Source organism: Hemiscyllium ocellatum, chromosome 2 (genome assembly GCF_020745735.1).
Source record: "Hemiscyllium ocellatum isolate sHemOce1 chromosome 2, sHemOce1.pat.X.cur, whole genome shotgun sequence".
NCBI classification, from domain to species: Eukaryota; Metazoa; Chordata; class Chondrichthyes; order Orectolobiformes; family Hemiscylliidae; genus Hemiscyllium; species Hemiscyllium ocellatum.
Window position 1 is genome coordinate 114,334,319 of NC_083402.1, and position 20,150 is coordinate 114,354,468.

At 39.8% G+C, this 20,150-nt stretch overlaps 1 protein-coding gene across 2 annotated transcripts in view; it reads left to right on the forward strand.

The window, feature by feature from the left end:
- LOC132824570 (phospholipid-transporting ATPase ABCA1-like) overlaps positions 1–20,150 on the forward strand; it is a 164,586-nt gene that overhangs the window by 33,257 nt on the left and 111,179 nt on the right. For both annotated transcript variants that reach the window (XM_060839183.1, XM_060839182.1), the window contains exons 2-3: positions 3,789–3,910; positions 13,822–13,915. In XM_060839183.1, coding sequence (XP_060695166.1) covers positions 3,842–3,910; positions 13,822–13,915 — 163 coding nt within the window. In that variant the 5' untranslated portion in view covers positions 3,789–3,841. The remainder of the gene's footprint in view (positions 1–3,788; positions 3,911–13,821; positions 13,916–20,150) is intronic.

Sequence of the window (20,150 nt, forward strand, 5' to 3'; positions counted from 1 at the left end):
AATAAGTGCGTTTCCTTAAATGGAGAGAAACAGGAAGCCCAATCTGATTTGAATCTATCTATTGGTCCTCATTTGGTGAAAAAGAATTAACATCAGAAACGTTAACTCAATGATCAAAATACCTCATAATTAATCTGCAATAGTGATTATTGACACCATTTTCCATGTACTGTAAATGACATTTTAAATAATTGCCCAAGTGCTAGCAAAAATTATTGATTTCCAACTGGAATCATTAGAACTGGGTGGGAAAATGTTTTTGCTTCCCAAATTATCCATCTTGTGTTTTGCATAGGAATATTTTTACAGATCATTATTGGCCACCAAGTGCAAGTTGGTTGATCCAATTAACACAGGATTTGATGCATACATCTGCCAAAACTAAAATCTTCCATCACAAACTACATTTAAACAGGTTATGTAGCAGAGGCTTTGCTGACATGCTCGTGTGTATTTGTGAACTGACTGAGAGCAGTTAGAATGATTGCTGTGTTTCCAAGCTCATGGAGACAGGAGGACAAATAAAGTGGAACATACTGGGTTAGGATTGACAATGGAAGAGTTAGTTGCTGTGGTGCTTTTTAAAAGTGCTTTACAATTATTCAGACTGTGGAGGCCACACTTGAATGACTGTCTGTGTGGAGTTTGTGCATTTTACCCATATTTGCATGGGTTTCCTTTGGGTGCTCTTGCTTCCTCCCACATTCCAAAGATGCGCAGGTTAGGTGGATTAGCCATGGGAAATGCAAGGTTACAGGGATGGGGGTGTGTGGTGGGGGGGTGTGGGTGGGTGGGTGAGAGGAAGGTGGGGAAGGGTGGATCTGGGTGAGATGCTCTTCAGAGGGTTGGTGTGGATTCAATGGACCAAATGACCTGCTTCCACACTGTCGGAATTCTATGATCAGAAACATAATAAGATCATAAGTTTAGAAGTGGGAACAGAGCATCTGATCCTTCAAGCTTGCTCTGCCGTTCAGAAAAGACCATGGCTGTTCTGATTATCGTTTTAGCACCACTTTCCTGACTTTCCCCCATAGTCCTTGACTTGTTTGTACTTCAAACATGTATCGAACCTAGTCTTTGGTAACCCAACTTCCATTGCTCTCTAGGGACGAAAGCTTCACAGACTAATGACCCTTTAGGAGACAAAAAAGCTTGTCATTGAGTCAAAGAATCACACAGCATGAAAACAGACCCTTTGGTCCAACTCATCGAGCTACATAGGCATCCCAATCTGACCTACTCCCATTTACCAGCATTCATGCAACACGTGTAGATTCAAACAAACTGAGCAACCACAATGATCACTGCTCTGGCATTCAGTTACAGACATAGCATGGTGTTAGCTTATTTGCTGAGAATTAAACAAGAGAATTACAGGGCAAATCTGCCGAAAGAACAAAATGAAACAAAGGTGCTTTTCTCTCCAAAGTGAATCTAAATATCAGGTTGCCAAAATAATGGAGGACAACTGTTTTGTATTTAACCAGATGCTCCTCTGGACAGTCACTGTGTTTTTGGACCTCTCGTGAGGATGATGTTAGCAATCTTTCAAATTACATGCTGCATGTGGTTGGCACTGCATACTCATAAGACACTTTATAAAATGGGATTGATGTGGGTAGTGGAAGATCTGACCATAGAATGAAAACTGTTTGCAACACAATGGACCTGATCTCTGGGACAAAGGGCCTATTTGTGAGTGGGGATCCTGGATCATTTGGTGCTGTACTGCCATGTCTGGGGCAGATATAATTTGACATTTCCTTCCAAATCCTCCATTTGTATCTCCCAAAAGGACAAGGGTGTAAGATGCATGGGAAGCCCACAAATTACAAGTTCATCTCCAAGTTACGTATCATCTTGACTTGTCGCTGTTCGTTCATTGTTACTAGATCAAAGTTGTTGACCTAATGCCTTTTACTACATGGATGTCTCACAATATCACCTTCTTCAGAACAATTAAGGTTGGGCAACATTGATGATTTATCCCAATGATTCACACATCTTGCCAAAAAGTGAATTTCAAAACAGTCATCACAGTACATTTCAGAGATATACCATTGACTGTAAAGGGCTTTAGGACGTGAAAAGCACTAAATGCAATCTTTGTTTCTTTAAGAATGATAATAAAATGTTATTTCTTCAAATTAACAAGTAACACTAGTTTGCTTTTAAAGAAAGTAAGGACTACAGATGCTGGAGATCAGTGTTGAGAGTGTGGCCCTGGAAAAGCACAGTAGATCAGGCAGCATCCAAGGAACAGAGGAATCGACATTTCGGGCATAAACCCTTCATCAGGAATGAGCCCTCATTCCTGATGAAGGGCTCATGCCCGAAATGTCAATTCTCCTATTCCTAGTTTGCTTTTACATTGACCATTGCTCAAGGATCGAATAGAGTACATTGCAGTGTGCGTATTAGGATTCATTGATTTCTCTTAACATTTAGGAACAAACAGTCATAGTTTGTACAGATTGAGAACAGAACCTTCTGTCCACTCCTCCATGCAAATCAGATATGCCAAGATGATCTAGTCCCATTTGCCAACATTTGCCCCCCTAATCCCTTCCAATTCATGTACCCAACCAGATGTCTTTAAATGTTGTAATTGTAACATTCTATACATGCATCACCTTCTATGTGAAAAAGTTGCCCCTCAGGTCTGTTTTAAATGTTTCCTCTCTCATCTTAAACCTATGCCCTCTAGTTTTGGACTCTCCAAACCTGGGAAAAAGACCTTGGGTATTCACCCTATCCATGCCCATCATGATTTTATAAACGTCAGGCTCTGACTCTCCAGGGGAGCACAGAACATAGAAAAGTACAGCATAGAACAGGCCCTTCAGCCCATGATGTTGTGCCAAGGATTAATCCTAACCTAAAATAAATAACCTAACCTATGCACCCCTCAATTCACTGTGGTTCATGTGCTTGTCCAGCAGTAGCTTAAATGACTCTGCTTCCACCATCACCGCTGGCAACGCATTCCATGCATTCACAACTCTCTGCATAAAGAACCTAGCTCTGACGTCTCATATATACCTTCCTCCTAACACCTTAAAACTATGACCCCTTGTGGAGGTCAGTTCTGCCCTAGGGAAAAGTCTCTGGCTATCAATATTATCCATCATGCCTCTCATTAACTTGTATACATCGATCAGGTCACCGTCTTCCTCCTTCTGTCCAGAGAGAAAAGCCCAAGCTAAGTCCAATTTTCTTTGTAAGACAAGCCTTCCAATCCGGGAAGCATCCTGGTAAACCTTCTTTGCACCCTCTACAAAGCCTCCAGATCTTTCCTGTAACAGGGCGACCAGAACGATATTCCAAGTGTGGTCTCACCAGTGTTATGTAGAGCTGCAGCAAAATCTTGCGGTTCTTAAACTCGATCTCCCTGTTAATGAAAGCCACATACCAAATGCTTTCTTAACAACCCTATCCACTTGGGTGGCAACTTTGAGGGATCTATGCACTTGAACACCAAGATCCCGCTGTTCCTCTACACTGCCAAGACTAGCCCCAGCCTATTCAGCCTTTCCCTACAGTTCAAACTTCCATTCCAGGCAACATCCTAGTAAATCTTTTCTGAACCTTTTGAAGTTTGACTGCATGAATGCAGAATTAATCTGATGACTCAATCTAACCCTTGCACCCATTTTGATCGAAATTGTTACTGTTTATGATTGTTTTATTTTGTAAGGTTGAAAGGAATATTGCTGGACTTGTAAATGTTGGAAGAGAGTCAACCACACTTTGATGTAACCTCCTGTTCTTTTTTTGTTCTTTAGTTCATGACGAGCAGCAGCCTCTCTGCTCGATCAAGTAAAGGTACTCTGAGAATATGGCTAGTTTCTGGACACAGCTGGGATTGCTACTCTGGAAGAATTTTACGTATAGAAGGAGACAAACAGTAAGTACTTTTTATCTTAAAGCTTTAATTAACACGAGTGGGTTAACAGAATGGAAAGAAAGACCCTTGTAACTGTTATTTGTTGCAAACATACATACAAGCAATGATATATAGAATAAAAAAAAACCTTCTGGTCGCTTAAACCAATCCCAAACCAATCAGCGTACACCTTGATTCATACACTCCATAGCCCGAGTAGAAACAATACAATCTCCTGGGTAAGGTAAAAATAAGCCTGATGAAGGGCTCTGGCCCGAAACGTTGAATTTCCTGTTCCTTGGATGCTGCCTGACCTGCTGTGCTTTAACCAGCAACACATTTTCAGCTAAGGTAAAAATAAAGCAAAGGATTCTGTGAAATTCCATTATCGACCCCTCCGGCAGTTGAAACGAGTCCAGAAAATTGAACCAGTCCTGATAATTCTGTCCAACACTACTTCTTGGATGAGTTGATCTCTGCCACAGTCAGGCCGTGCACATTCTGAGAAGTAAAGTTATAATGATAAATAGCAAGGTATGTTAAAATCAATCTGCATTTTATCAGTCTGTCCTCATTTGGTTCATTGCATCGAAATCAAAGAATCTCAAAATCGTAGAATGCTAATAATTATAGAAGGATTATTCAATCCACCAACTGCATACATGCTGCACAGACTACAAATCACACAGGTCATCAATTGACTATTTGCACTGGCTTTGCAGGATTGATCATGGCCCATTCTCTGGACTGTAATGACCCTGACCACACCTTATGGATGATTGACCATGCTCAAACTCCTGAACTGTGTGTGAATGATGCCCTTGAGAGATTATATAGGGATTTCCAGACTGACTTGAATTAACTGAGGTCTACTCCCCTTTGATTTTAAGACGTAGCATTTGTTTGAAGGATATTTACTGTGTTTAAGGTGCAGGCTTGCAATTGCATGCTGTAGGTGTGAGATTGACTTTATGACTGATGATTGCTGATAACCATGAAATGTCTCACTTTGTGTCTACACCAACAGTAAGGCAAGACAGTGTACTGTGAGTATTTAAGGTGTGGCTGAGGATTGAAAAGGCTGTGAGAATAGGGATACTTTGAGCTGTGAAGTATGCACAAAATGAGCGAGTGAGTGCTAAGAGAGTGAGTGAGCATTCCTGAGATGCAGCCTGGCTGAATGTATGAGATGAATGTCTGTTGCAGGCACAAAGTATCCTGACCACATCTCAAAGGTGAAAGGTGCTGGCAACTCCCAAAGTGCAGCATTCAAATGTAGAATAGTACAGTTAGTGGATTTGAAATGTGCTATGATGATGCGGTGAGGCTGGTACATATCCAGTGCCAACATCTGAGGATATGGGTGCAAGCAGTCTTTGCTCATGGGGTGTGACCAAGAAGTTGGTGTTGGGTGTCCAAGGTGGAGAGCCAAGTGGTGACCTGGAGTGACCAGCTAGCCAATTTGACTTTCATGTCTGGATTGTCACCATGTAGTTCCTTTCCAGCAGGTGGGAGAATGGGATACTATAAAATAATGAGATGAGATTAAATAATAATCAGGTGAGAATGAATGCTATTGGATGCTAACATGCCTCTCGCCACTCACTAGTAAGAGTCATATCTCACTGTTCAACACTTAGTTAAAAATTGGGTCTTGGAGATATCGAGAAGCTCCTTGCTGGACTTCTCATCAAAGTTCACCAATCTCTTGCCATGACCCATGTCATTCTGGGGTTTGGAAGATTCCCAACATTCCTGATCCGATGAAAGGTCATTAATTTGAGTTTTATCGTTGGTTATGGCCACCTGAGCCAAGGCTTACTGCCTCTGCTGAACTTCTGGAACCCCTTGCATGATAATCTGTCACTCTGAGGCAATTTGGAACCTGAAAAGGATCATAGGCAAGGTTGGCCTTGGTACATAAAAAGGCAGTGTGTCCAGCACCATTAGATACCTTGGCAGATTTTCCTGATCTTTGACCACCCATTTAACACATCTGACCATATTAAATGTCACCCCTGAGAAAATGGATTTGAACTTCTTCAAGAATTAAAAGCCACCATTACCAGATCATAGGGCTGCTCTTCCATCAGGGACAGACAACTGGTAGTGGTTTAACTCGAGGATCACCACCCTTCAGGCCAGAGGAGAGGTTGCGAAGGAGAGTCCTACATGATAACCTCAGCCAATGCAGGAACTCAACCCACAATGCTGGCATCACTCACCAGCTGCTAGCCAGCTGAGCTAACTGACCCTTCAAGGGTTAGTATTAGTGAAAGAAACATTCTTATTCTTATTATTGAAACTATTTCCATTCTTTATTGCAAAACTCCAAAAAAAGCTCACTGTTTCTTTGTGAAAATTGATAAAGAGATCACAGACTTTCATGAATGCTGGGTGTGCTGAAATGGGTTTTATTCCTGTTACAATCAGGAATACAAACTATCATCAGCATTCTCTTCAGGTGACGAATGAAATGACAAAGTCAAGCCAAATCCTTCCACTGTGTGCCAACAATAGGCAGCAACTCTAAACCCCAGTTACCATTCATTACACTCCAGTGAATTCCGTCACATTTTTCCTCCTGAAGCCAACGCTGTGGGTGAATTATTGATATTGCTAATTTGTCTTGAATATAGTTGGTGAGCAATGATTCTCCTCACTTTATGGTCCGTGTAGAGTAAGAGTGGGGAATGCAGGTTAGAGGGTGACTAACATGCCCACCCACCCCCACTGAGTTAAATCACCTGGTGGCACGCCAATCAGCTTATTAAGAGCTGACTGGCAAAGCAAAGTTGTCCTATTGCAGTTCTTGAAACTCAAGCATTTGTGCCCTGTCACTGAAATGTCCTTGTTCCCAATTCCCATATTAGATTCAATAGCAGGAATGCTCTCTAAAGCTGCCTTCATATGAAATGTAAACCAAGCAGCCCCTTCAATATTCAAACAGTAATTTCCATGCAAAGTTCTGACTTTCTGAATTGCAAAACTGAAAGAAAATTGTGACTTGCCTTTGTTATCTGTTTACATTTTTCTTCTTGCTCCTTTGAAGTTATTTGCAGCATCAAATTGCCTTCCTTCCCACCCTTTCCTGTATCCTCCTCCATGCTTTCCGTTCTTCTGACATATTTTATGGCACTGATTCTGTGAAAATATTCGTTACAGCCTTAACGAAAGTGAAATGTATCTCATTCCAGACTGTGCTGTGACCAGCAGCCTTTCCCCATGTGATCAACATCTATTTTCCCCAGAAGAGAGAATCCAAAATTAACACCATGCAGGTGGAGCCCATGCTGTTAACAACCCTATTCTTTTCTTTTCAGGACAATAACAATTTGATGATTTTAAAACTCCTCTCTTGTTGCTTGGCTATCATCTGAAATCTGTGACCTTCTGATTGCCTACTCTCAGGCCATTAACAGTATTTCTTTAATTATTCTATTAAAACCCTTTGTGATTTTATTAAACCTTCATCCCCTCTGCTGTAAGGAGTATATTATTTTCATTAAGTTAACCCTACTCCCAATGCCCTACAACAAAAGACAGAATAACCTAATTGGATTGTGTAATATAATACCTGGGTATGATAACTCTCTGCGCAGGGTATATGCATGTAGTGCTTGCCACTGTGAATTGTGTACATTAAAAGCTCACACAAAGAATTTGATGCACTATAACCAGGTAATCATAATGCTGGGTGACCCACTGAGGTACACTTTCTTTTAGTATAAAGTCCAGGGAACATTATTTTTCTAAATACGAATACAAGTAATTTGTAATGCTACAAAGTACCTTTTACCTATTTTTAAATGCAACTACTGTCTTCTCAGTAAATTAAGTCAATGTTTTAACATAAACATAGAACAGAAAGCACAGTACAGGCCCTTCGGCCCTCAATGTTATGCCAAACTTTTATCCTATTCTAAGATCAAACTAACCTACAATACTCTTCATTGTACTATCTTCCATGTCCCTATTCAAGAGCCGCTTGAATGTCCCTAATGTATCTGACTCTACCACCACTGCTGGCAGTGCATTCCACTCACCCACCACTCTATGTGTAAAGAAACTACCTCTGGCATCTCCCCTAAACCTTCCCCTAACCACCTTGTAATGATGCCCCCTCATGATAGCCACTTCCACCCTGAGAAAAAGTCTCTGGCTCTTCTCTCTATCTATGACTTCCATCATCTTGTACACCTCTATCAAGTCAGCTCTCATCCTTCTTCACTCCAATGAGAAAAGCCCAAGCCCCCTCAACCTTACTTCATAAGACGTGCCATCCAGTCCAGGCAGCATCCTGGTAAATCTCCTCTGCACCCTCTCGAAAGCTTCCACATCCTTCCTATAATGAGGCGAACAGGACTGAACCAATATGCCAAGTGTGGCCCAAACAGGGCTCTATAGAGCTGCAGCACAATCTCATGGTTCTTAAAATCAACCCCCCTGCTAATGAAAGCCAACACACCATACATCTTCTTAACATCTATCAATTAGGTGACAACTTTGAAGGATCTGTTGCTCCACACTGAATCCTGCTTTTAACCTTATATTCAGCATTTAATTTTGACCTTCCAAAATGAATCACGTCACACTTTTTCAGGTTGAACTCCATCTGCCACTTCTCAGCCCAGCTCTGCATCCTGTCAATGTCCTGTTGCACCTACAACAGCCCTCCACACTATCCACCATTCCACCAACCTTTGTGTCATCCGCAAACATACTAACCCACCCTTCCACTTCCCCACTCAAGTCATTTATAAAAATCACAAAGAGCAGAGGCCCCAGAACCAATCCCTGTGAAACACAACTGGCCACTGAGCACAAGGCTGATTACTCTCCATTTACTACCACCTTCTGTCTTCTATGGATCAGGCAATTCTGTATCCAGACAGCCAGATTTCCCTGTATCCCATGTTTCCTTACTCTCTGAGTGAACCTTATCAAATGCCTTGTTAAAATCCATATACACCACATCCACTGCTATACCTTCATCAATGTGTGTGTTTTGTCACATACTCAAAGAATTTAATAAGCTGAAAGATTGTGAGACATGACCTGCTCCTACCAAAGTCATGCTGACTATCTTTAATCAAGCTATGGTTTTCCAAATAATCATAAATACTATCTCTCAAAATCCTCTCCAATAATTTGCCCACCACAGATGTAAGACTGATTGGCCCATAGTTCCCAGGATTATCCTTATTGCCTTTCTTGAACAAAGGAATAACATTTGCTACTCTCCAATCATCTGGTACTACTCCAGTGGACCATGAGGATGCAAAGATCACCGCCAGTTTGGTACCAGCTTGCCATATTGGTATTTAAACTTCTCACTTTGAAGTTCTTGTCACCTTGTATTAAGACCCAAAAACTCCAGTTGATCTAGGGAACATTTCTATGTGTTTAATGAATATATTGCTTTGGGTAACCCCCTCATAAGAGTCAGAATCAAAGCATTTCTGTGGTTCTCTGCGTATCTTGCATCAAATCTTAAGTTTTATAACAACTGTAAAAGAAGAAAAGATCTTTTATTATTCATGAAAAATCTTGACAATAACCTTTGTCCCAGATTGTATATAGCTGTGATTGAATCTGATCAATTTACATTGCCTTCCCCTTTTCCTTTTACAATAAGTCTCCCAAGGAACAAGTCAACTGAAATAGTACGCTCATACAAATCAGTCCAGAAAGTGTGAAAGTCAGCACTTACTGTTTATAAGGAGTAAACTGGACAGCACCTTCCCAATCTTTGTGGATGCACACTGAAATTGAAAGTTGGAGGGTGCTGTCGAGAGTTGTCTGCTCCTCTGGAAGTCTCACTGTAACAACATCTCATTGAGAGATTTGGCATTCAAATATACTAAGAGTGTGAATTTGCAGTGCTGACATTACAAGTACCTACTAAACATGCCAGAACTATTTATGTCTGGTCCATTTGAATGTAAGTGATTTTTTTTAATGATGTGAGAAATCATAGCTACTTTCAAACAACCTCTCTGGCAGTGAAAATTTACTTTTAAGCATTTTGAATCAACTTCTTCAGATTTATTTTCTACCTTTTACACCTCACTCTCTCAATCCCACTTTCTTTATTTCACTTCCTATACTAGATTCAATGTTGAATTGTTTGCTGACACATTCAACTGTGTACAGGACAGAGGAGGAGCCTATAGACTGAGAAGCAGAGAGGGGGAGCCTATAGACTGAGAAGCTGAGAGGCCCCAGAAGCCAGAGGTTGGGGAAGGGAGGTCAACAGCTGAGAGGCTCTCATGTGCATTCCTCCTCCCCCAACTCGCTACCCCATTCTTCTCTGGTTCTCTCCCAGATCCAGATCTCCTCAACCTTCTCTCATCTGCTCCCATCCATTCATCCTCCCCAGTCCAGATTTCTCTGCCCCCCTGCCCCATCCATCTAGATCTGTTACCCGCCTCTCAGCATAAACCCTGAAATCTGCACAAGTGTGATTTGAAGCAGCACACAACACACATGTTGCAGTGTCAGCAAACATAGCCAATGTGATATTCAAATTTATACTTCTTTTGGTTGTAGCTTGAATCAATGTGGACCTATCAACCTGATTCCTGAAAATGAAATAGCTTTGCCTGTCCTCTGATGAATCTGTAATGTTTTTTTCTAGCTGTATTTACTGCAAGTCACAGTCAAAAACCCACAGAAGATCTCTGACTGGGTATAAATGAAATGAATGATGAGTATCATTTGTTCACTGCTAACCACAGAATCAAGGCCATTGCATGCATGGATTGAGCTCCCAGTAACTTTTCTTTCTGGATTATTATTGTGAAGGGAGTTGATGGCAGACAAAATCCAAGTTACCATGTTGCAACATGCACAATCAGAACTGTTACAAAGATAGGAGCACCTTTAAAGCTGACATCTATGGCCCAACATTAATTTATTCCATCACGCAAACGGGATAGGCAGCAGGTCAAACGACTAAAAATTAAATTAAACCACTGGTAACTCAAGTGACCTTTATGGAGTTCTCACTTTGCATATAATTCAGAACATAACAAAGTTAAAAGCGATCTATTTTCCTTGTAGCAGTAAATGCCTCCGACTTGACCAATCAACTGTCAAATGGCCTTTGAGTTACGGTCTGACTGTTTCTAATGGATAGAATATTATATTATAACTTTGGATGTTTTTGTTTGCTACTTTAGGGAAAGAACAAGTTACAGTCCATCAGTTGGAGTCAGATATTACAGCTGATCGATTTATGTTTAGAGTTGAAATTTCATTCTATGTCGGGAGGAATTCAAAGGAGATTTGAATGTTTAATCAGATTTGCTAAATGTTACAAAAAAAACTACTTCACTTAGTGTTGAATGGAATTATGTACAAGACACAGATTGATGTTGGAGAAGAATGCTTGGTCTAATGCATTTAATTTTATAATTGTATATAATTATTTTAAGGGAGCACATCTTTCACTTCAGGCAATGAGTAAGGGCTGGAGTAACATGGCATCACAATGGACAACTGTTCAATATATTGTTGATGCTTCTTGCCTTTGTCACCTAGTTGCTTGTGTTTGTAAAAATAAAACTTCTTAAAGGCAATATTGGTTGAAAAATAGTGCAATCAATATATTTGATTCATGGAGCATTATTCTTGATATAATTGTGAGCAGGTGGATTATTACATAACATTATTGCATAACATTTTCCTGTTTTATATCAGAGATGAGGTAATAGCTTGTGGTTTATTAGAATCCTGTTCTGTTCACACCCAATTCATTATTTGATTTTTATTGTCTAAAATGGGGAAGTAGCAGATTTCAAAACTTTTCATTGTCATTTGCTTGAATTATTCCAAAGACCTGCCATATTTCACTTTCATCACATCCAGCAATATAAAGGGATACAATTTATCAAAATCTCATTGAGCCCACTACCCAGTCATCTGAATCCACTGACCCTCTCGGTGTGGCCTATGTACATAGTAATACATATTGCATCTTGATATGAATTGATATTTACATCCTAGACTGAACCATCTTTATCTGCTTGATCAATCACCTTCCCACCACGATAAAGTCAGAGGTGGGCATGTTTGCTGATGATTGCACAATGTTCAGCACCATTTCTGACGCTTCAGACATTGAAGCCTACCGTGTCCAAATGCAAAAGGACCGGGACAACATTAGGACATGGTCTGACAAGTGGCAAGTAGCATTCATGCCATACAACTGTAGGCAATGGTGATATTCAACAAGGGAAACTCCAGCCATTATCTAATGACATTCACTGACAATGCCATTTCTGACTACACCATGATCAGCATCCTGGGGTTACCACAGACCAAAAGTTGAACTGGACCTCTCAACATACATACTGTGGCATGGGGGAATTTGGGTATTTTGTGGTGAAAAGGTCACCTCCTATTTCTTCAAAGCTTGTCTTCTGTTTACACGATGCAAGCCAGAAATATGACGGAGTACTCCCTGCTTGCCTGGGTTAGTGCAGCCCCAACAATATTCAAGATGCGAGACATCATACAGCTTAAAGTAGCCTGCTTGTTTGGCACACCATCCAAAGCTTTCAATATTCACTCCTTCCTTCACTGATGCACAGTGGCAGCAGTGTGTACATTTACAAGGTGCACTAGTTGGTATCTTAGTACCTAGGGCTCATAACTACAAGGTTGTCAGCAAGAGAGCTAGGAGTGAGATGAAGAGAAACCTCTTTACTCATAGCAGTGTTAAGATTTGGAATATGCTGCTTGGAAGAGTGGTGAAGGTGGATTCCATGGGAGCTTTTAAAAGAAAGCTGGATATATATGTTTGAAAATGAAGAGTTTTAGAGGATTAGACCAGCCAAGTAGCTTTTTAAGGATCCAGTACAGACACAATGAGCCACTTGGCTTCCTTCTGTACTCTAACATTCTATGAATCTATGCACTGTAATAACTAACCAAGGCTCCTGTGACTGCATCTTCCAAACCCATAACTTCCACTACTTAGTTCAAGGGCATATTTAGGAGCAGCACTGCCTGTTAGTTCCCCTCCAAGCCACACATCATCCTCGAGTCGGAAATATATCACCATTTCTTTAATGTCACTGAGAATGGAACTCCCTCTTCATTGGCATTATGGGTCTCCCTGCACCACATTGATTGAGGTGGTTCAGGAAGATGGTTCACCAACACCTTCCAAAGCATTATTAGGGATCAGCATTAAATGACCAGTGATGCCCACAATAAATTACAAAAAAACACAGAATGTTGGAATTAATGAACAGTTCAATGATCCATGCATCATATTAAGAGTGAATGCTATTTTTAGAAGAAAGATCACTGTGTGATATTGAAGCATTCTCAAACTGACTACTTCAAGTGAAGTTCATTTGTGAAAGTGTGATTATATATTAAACCCGAATTAAAACTCTGCTTTACTTGTGAGACATTATGATTGATGAGTAAGTTAGAAATGTTTCCAACATGGATGATGTATTACTCAATGTCACTCCAAGACAAACTGTGCTGCCCTTTTGATTCTGGTTTGTTTGAGCAGGAGTGAGGCACTAAAATTAGACTCTAAGACCCTCAAGTGAAGTGTGAGAGTGATAATCCCTGAGGAAACCAGTTGGAAATGCGTGTGCATGGACATTAGGAGGAAGCATGATTGGAGTCTGTTGTGTTGACATTGCAAGTTCCCAAATGTTCAAGCTCACGGAAAGTCTGAATGCTTGGACAAAATACTTTGGGAACTGTTGCCTCCCATGGAATGATCTCTGAGTAAAGGTTGTTCCCTTCAGAAATTGATATTTGGGAAATTAGCTCCTGTTAGAAAGGAGGGAAAATATGTCAACATTCTTCAAGTAAATGTATTAAGAAATTATAATGAAAATGCTTCACAAGGGTTTTTGAAGAAACTTCTATGGTTGTAATGTTTGTCTCTTTTTTTTCAGTTTCAGTTGTTGATAGAGGTGGCGTGGCCTCTTTTTCTGTTCTTCATATTGATCTCTGTGCGATTGTCCTACCCTCCATATGAGCAGCATGAGTGTAAGTGTTGATCTCATTCTACTGCTTTGGCTGTTTAACCATTTTAAACCTATACTGTATGTGAAGAGCTTGTTTGCTTGTGCTCCAGTCATGCAATCTTCTACTTTCAAGAAATAGCACAAAAGCCATAATTCCTCTAATGCCACCTAATGGGGTTATTATTATTGAGCAGTTTCTGTCTCGTATTGTTCCCTCTCTGTGAAATCCAATGGTTGTCGACAGACACAATGTTGTTGGTACATGTGCAAAGGGAAATCTCTTTCAGCTTCTGAAGCGGATAACAATAGAAAAGTAATTTTGAGTTGTAACTACTGGTTTTTGCTAAGTATTACCAAATTATCATTTCACTTTATAAAGTCTAGGTAAGGCAACCTTCAGTAAATCTCTTTATTCGCTTAGTTTTAAACACTTCAAAAAGAAAACCTTTTTGGTTGACATATAACGAAACGGAAAACAAATTTGAAATTATAATTTGATGGTAGCTACTTTCCTGTAAGGAGACAATGGCATTGGTTGTACATCCTGCTGTTGTCACTGTTCTTCAGGTAGAAATACCTGTTATGGAGAGGGAGAGGGGTGCCATAGTTGTAATGCCACTGATCTAGTAATTTAGAGGCTATTCTTATAGAGACACTGGTTCAAGTCCCATCATGGCAGATTCACAAAAAGACCTGGAAATTTAAAAACTAGCCTAATGACATCAATGTAACCAACACTGGTTTGTAAAACCTTATCTGGCCTACATTTAAATCATGACCCAAAGCAATGTGGTTGAATCTTAACTCCCTGTCCTGGGCAACTAAGAATTGACAATATGTGCTGGCCTAACTAATGACGTCCACATCCCGTGAACAAATAAGAAAAAGGGGATGTTGTACACAACATGTGATATCACACTGGAGGCGTGCATCCTAACCCAGCCATTTTGCGGTGTTTGATCTGCTGTGTAAAGTCTAATCTTGCACAGTTTCAATGAACCTTGAATTTGGTCAGAATGAACCTGGCCACCAGATTTCTGGCAGCTTTGATCTCTGATTGTTCCATAAAGGACTGTGCAGGCACTTAACATCTCATGTACTTATAATTTCATGTGTCAGATTCTGTCCAAATGAACAATTTACTTCTGAAAATCCTTGTGTGACTGACAATATATCCTGTTATTATGTAATTACGAGCTGTTGCTGACCTGATAATTCTCCAGTTTAGTTAAGGTCAGACAGAAGTAATCAAACTCTTAATGGGATTTAAATCTGTTGCTGGGTAAACATAGCTATCCTATTCAAGAAGTAAATAACACCTTCTATCATTTCCCACCTCCTAGTCTTCACCCTCTATAATGGTCATTTTAGCTGAGGTGAATGTTTTGTGATTTCACTATCAATTACTGTGGTAATATATATTGGATGCTGAAGAGTCCATTTGTTGGAGTAAGAAATAACACAAGGGGAAGAAGATTCCAGTGGTAGCAGTCTATAGAATCCCTAATGGGAACTGTTCTGTAGGACAGCAAATAAATAGGAGGTAATAAGGGTACATAATTTTAAAAAACACAGTGTATGATTTTTGGGTGATTTTAATGTTCAAGTAGATTGGGAATGTCAATTTGGCAGAAGTAATCATGAGGAAAAATTCATAAAGTATATTCAGAATGATTTCATAGAGTGACATATTGAGAGCCAATCAGGGATTGGGCTGTTTGGATATGATTATGTATAATGTGGGGTGTTTTGCAAAATCTGTACAAGGTACTAGTCAGACCACAGCTGGTTTACTGTGAACAGTTTTGGCCCCATTATCTCATGAAACAATAGTGGTATAGGAGGCAGTACAGAGATGGTTCATTACTTTGATCCCAGGTATGGAGGGATTTTCTTATGAAGAGAGGTAATGTAGATTGGGCCTGTAAAGTTTAGAAGAATGAGACAAAAGCTTACTGAAATATATGTGATTCATTCAGTGTTCGATAGGGGATGCAGGCAGGTTGTTTCTCCCTTGAGGGAATGTCTAGGAACACAGGCCATAATCTGAGTAAGGTGTCATCCCCTTTAAGGCAGAGATGTGGAGGAGTATTTTTTCTGTCTGAGAAAGTGGTGAGTCTGTGAAATTCTTTGCTGTAGCAGGCTGTTGAGGCTGGGTCACAAAGTATATTCAAGGCTGAGATAGATAGGTTTTTAATTAGTAAGGAAATCAAGGGCGATGCTGATAAGGTTATCAGATTTATCAGATCTGCCATGATCTCATTGGATGGTGAGATGGACTTGATGGGCCAAATGGTCTATTTTTGCTCCTACATTTTATGATCATCTTATGATCTTATGTCTTATACGGTACACTTTATTAGGAAATTTTCCTGAGGAGAATTTGCACCACGGGGAAAATGGTGGATTCATGCCAAAATGGTGGATTGTTTCCATGGCTTATTCTTTTTGGGGGTTCCAAAGGATTCTTCTATTGCCCCACTCATCTCTGTAATAATAACTTTAATTCAACTTGGCATCATAATCTTGTCGCCAGCTCATGAGACAAGCATCTCAGGCACCAGCAGTGACATCAAGTCCCCAAGCTTTGGATTGAGCAAAGCTCTTGGTAGTTACGGGGGTAGCTGGGAGCAGGGAGGAAGGATTGGTCCTTGTTGTACAGGATCTAGCTGGTTTACTTGTGGCATTCGCATGGGACTTTGCAATGTACAAACACAAAACTATGTCATTAAATTTAGTTGCTTCACCTTCCTCACTGCCCAGCCTCCAAAACAAAGCTTGCTGATGCAGCATTTAGTTGTGGAGTGCAGTTTTTAGCAACAAACTTTTAGCCCATTTATTAAGCTAAGATTGGCAATGAGGAGTAATCAAGAGTTTTACATTTGGTTACTGTGAGGTAGTGCATCACAATAAATCACTGAACAACCTTAATCTACTTTCATTCTTTTCAGTTGCTTTTCATCTGAGGCCCATTCAGAAATCATTGGCTCTTGATGCATATGAGCTTGTTGAAATTTGACAGTGGACAGCATAAGAATAAGATGTGTGTAGTTGTGTGTCATTGTTTGTTTGTACACTAATGACTTAGCCAGCATTAAGAATTAATTGTCAGGGAACCCAGGAGAGTGCTGTAGCAGGAGAAAAAAATGTTCTTGAGTGGGATTGCCGACTGCTTCATCTTTGAAGAAGAGTCATTGGACTTGAAATGCTGACTCTGCTTTCTCTCCACAAGAGTTGCTGAGATTTTCCAGCAATTTCTGTTTTTGTTTCAAACCTTCAGCATCTGAAATTCTTTGTTCATTTTAGCAGCAGTATTGGACCCTGTCTCCGTTCTTCTGCAATTATTTTTTGTTACCACTTCTTCCGAAAAACCAACTTATTCAACCATGACTCAGTTGGTCACACACCCTTTAGCTTTGAGTTAGAGAGCTATGGGTTAAACAACTTTTCCAGGGACTTGAACATGAAGTCTAACTTGGGACTTCACTGTAGACAGTATTGACTCTAGGTCACACTGTCACAGGAGCTGTTTTATTTTGGATAAGACGATAAATTGGTGTTCTGGTTGCTCACTCAGTTATATATAGAAACAATCCCATGGCATGATTTTGACAGAAGGTTGTAGATTCAGGTGGTCAATACTTATTCTTAGACCAAAGCTTCAGATGCTCTGATTATTATCACAGTACTGTTCTTGGCACTGTGATTGTTGGTCTGTGTTTTAACATTACAATATTTTTGAACGTAATTGACCAGCTGCAAAATCCTATGGTGTATTGTACAGTTGAGAAAGGGCTGATACAAAGGCAAGACTTTATTTCTCAGTCAACATGTTTAAGCCACTGCGTGGGAACTGATAACACAAGGCATCTGGTACTTGTCTTGCATAGAAAATAGCAGCTTAATTATTGCTTTGCTAAGTCAGTATTTCTACCTACTTTTTAGGTTGGGATAGATATGCTATGTAATGTATTGATGCTGTCTTTGGACCTTCTCAGCACTGTGTCATCTGTGATATGACATTGGTATAGGTCTAAATTTTATCAAAACAAATTGATGTAATACAGATTACAGAAGGAATAACTGATAGCTAATCTCAACTACAAACTATCAGTTATCAGAAATTGGTCAGGCAGAAAGCAGCATTTTGTTATAAACATCATGCATCTCAATTGAGCATTGGGAGTAAAAGACAATTTAAAACTATATGACATTTTAAAAACCTGGACAAAGTGATTGACATTAAATGTCTTCCCGAGACATAGTAGTTATGTAAAAGATGAACAGCCAGAGATATTTCTCAATAATTGAAAGGGTCTGAGTCACCAATAATTTCTCACTTTATCTCAAAAGTTGATCTGATAACAATAACCTGTTGGCAAGGGCTCAGTGACAGAAGACAAGTCTTTTTGGCAATGCTTTAAAACTTCAGTCAGATGTTTCTGTATGAAGATAGCATGATTTGCAAATCTTGCAATTAATATTATATCGAGAGCCTTGTCAGCCATGCATGTGCTGATATGAATTGAAAATGGATTGAGTTTCAACGTTAACTGCTAACATGTGGATATTTGCAAGGGCTTTCTTTCAAAGAGCACCAGCTTTTCCAAGGAGTCATTTATATTCAGCATCAGATTTTATCTGTTTCTTCTGCTTTTTCATCAACTCAATTTGACCAACTAGCTATTTTTGTATACCCTGAACCAATAAGGAATAAAACAGTTTGCCCTGTCCCTCACTGCCGATTTATCTGAATTAGTTGGACATGTAGTCTACAAAAAATGGAAGAGTACTGATCAATTGGAGCACCTAACTGGTTGGTCTGGAAATGAAAAGGGACAAAGATGACAAGACTGCTAAGCTGCATGGATACATGGCCATGCAGTAAATGCACATGTGGTGCACTAGGAAAATAGCTAGTTCTGTTCAAGGATCATTTAAGAGACATAGCAATTAGAAGGAGGCCATGGCATAGTGGTAATGTCACTCGAAGAACACTCTAGGAAAATGTCAATGGGAACATGGGTTTGAATCCCACATGCTAACTGGTGAAGTTTTTATTCAACATACACCTTGGATTTAAAAAATGGCTCAATATTGACCATGTGACCACCGACAATTATTGTTTTTAAAACCATCTGATTCACTAATGTTCTTTAGGGAGGGAAATCTGCCATTCTGTAGGTAACTCCAGAGCCACAGCAATGTGGGTAACCTTTTACTACCTTCCAGGCAATTAGTGATGAGCAATAAATGCTGACTTAGCTAGCAATGTCCAGATCCCATGCACAAATCTTTAGAAATCTTTTCTATCTATATGTTATTGTTATATAGTCACAATTGCAGTCTGGTTCTGGACAATAACATGTGAAGAAAATAAACAAATTTTGGAGTTTGACTCTATTCAACAAACAAACCCAAAGGATTTCTTACGTGTGCAGGACCTTTAACAGGCTGTGTAAAAAATGGGAGCGTACAATCAACTGAAGATAAAGGAAACAGTGGGACAGACGTGCCAGTATGCTTTGTAAGGTCCTACTTTTTCTAGTCCCATCCTCCACCGACTTTAGTGTTAAAATTTGTGATCGATCTCATCATAAAGAGGATAGATCAATTCAAGATCAGTTGCTCTGTTAGCTATTTGATTTATTAATAGTTTCTTATTCCCTAGTTTTATCTGAATATCTTACATATAATGTGTTTGCTTTGTTGTTTTCACTTCCTCTCCCTCACTCAGCTGACACAACATCATGGCATGAACAGCCTCCTTCTATGTTGGTGTAATCAGTAATCCAAGTTAACATTTTGCAAATCTATAGAAGTAACAGGAAAAGTAATGGGAATGTGGGAGTCATTGGAGGAAGATCAGTGGTGTGAAAGCTGGTGATGCCTAATAGATTGTGGTCAGACAAGTAGAATGAGTTGAAACTGCTTTGGAATTAAACTGGAAATAGTATCCTGGGAATTTTTGCACAAAAGGATCAATGTCCATTTAGTTCATCTTCTACAACATTATTGTAGCAAAATTCAGCGATTGCAGAATTGTTGACTAACCTCAGCAATTATCTTCTGCCAAATGGTCCACCACAGACATACACATGAGGATAAAAAAGCCTCCAGTCATGGAGAGCTTTGGGAACCTGAGGTCCAAATTTACCTTTGCTTCTTTTGCACTCTACACTTACCATTGAATACCAGGATCATATAGTGGAGCACTGTCTTAGGATGGAATGTCGGCAAAAGCATGCTTGTCCTGT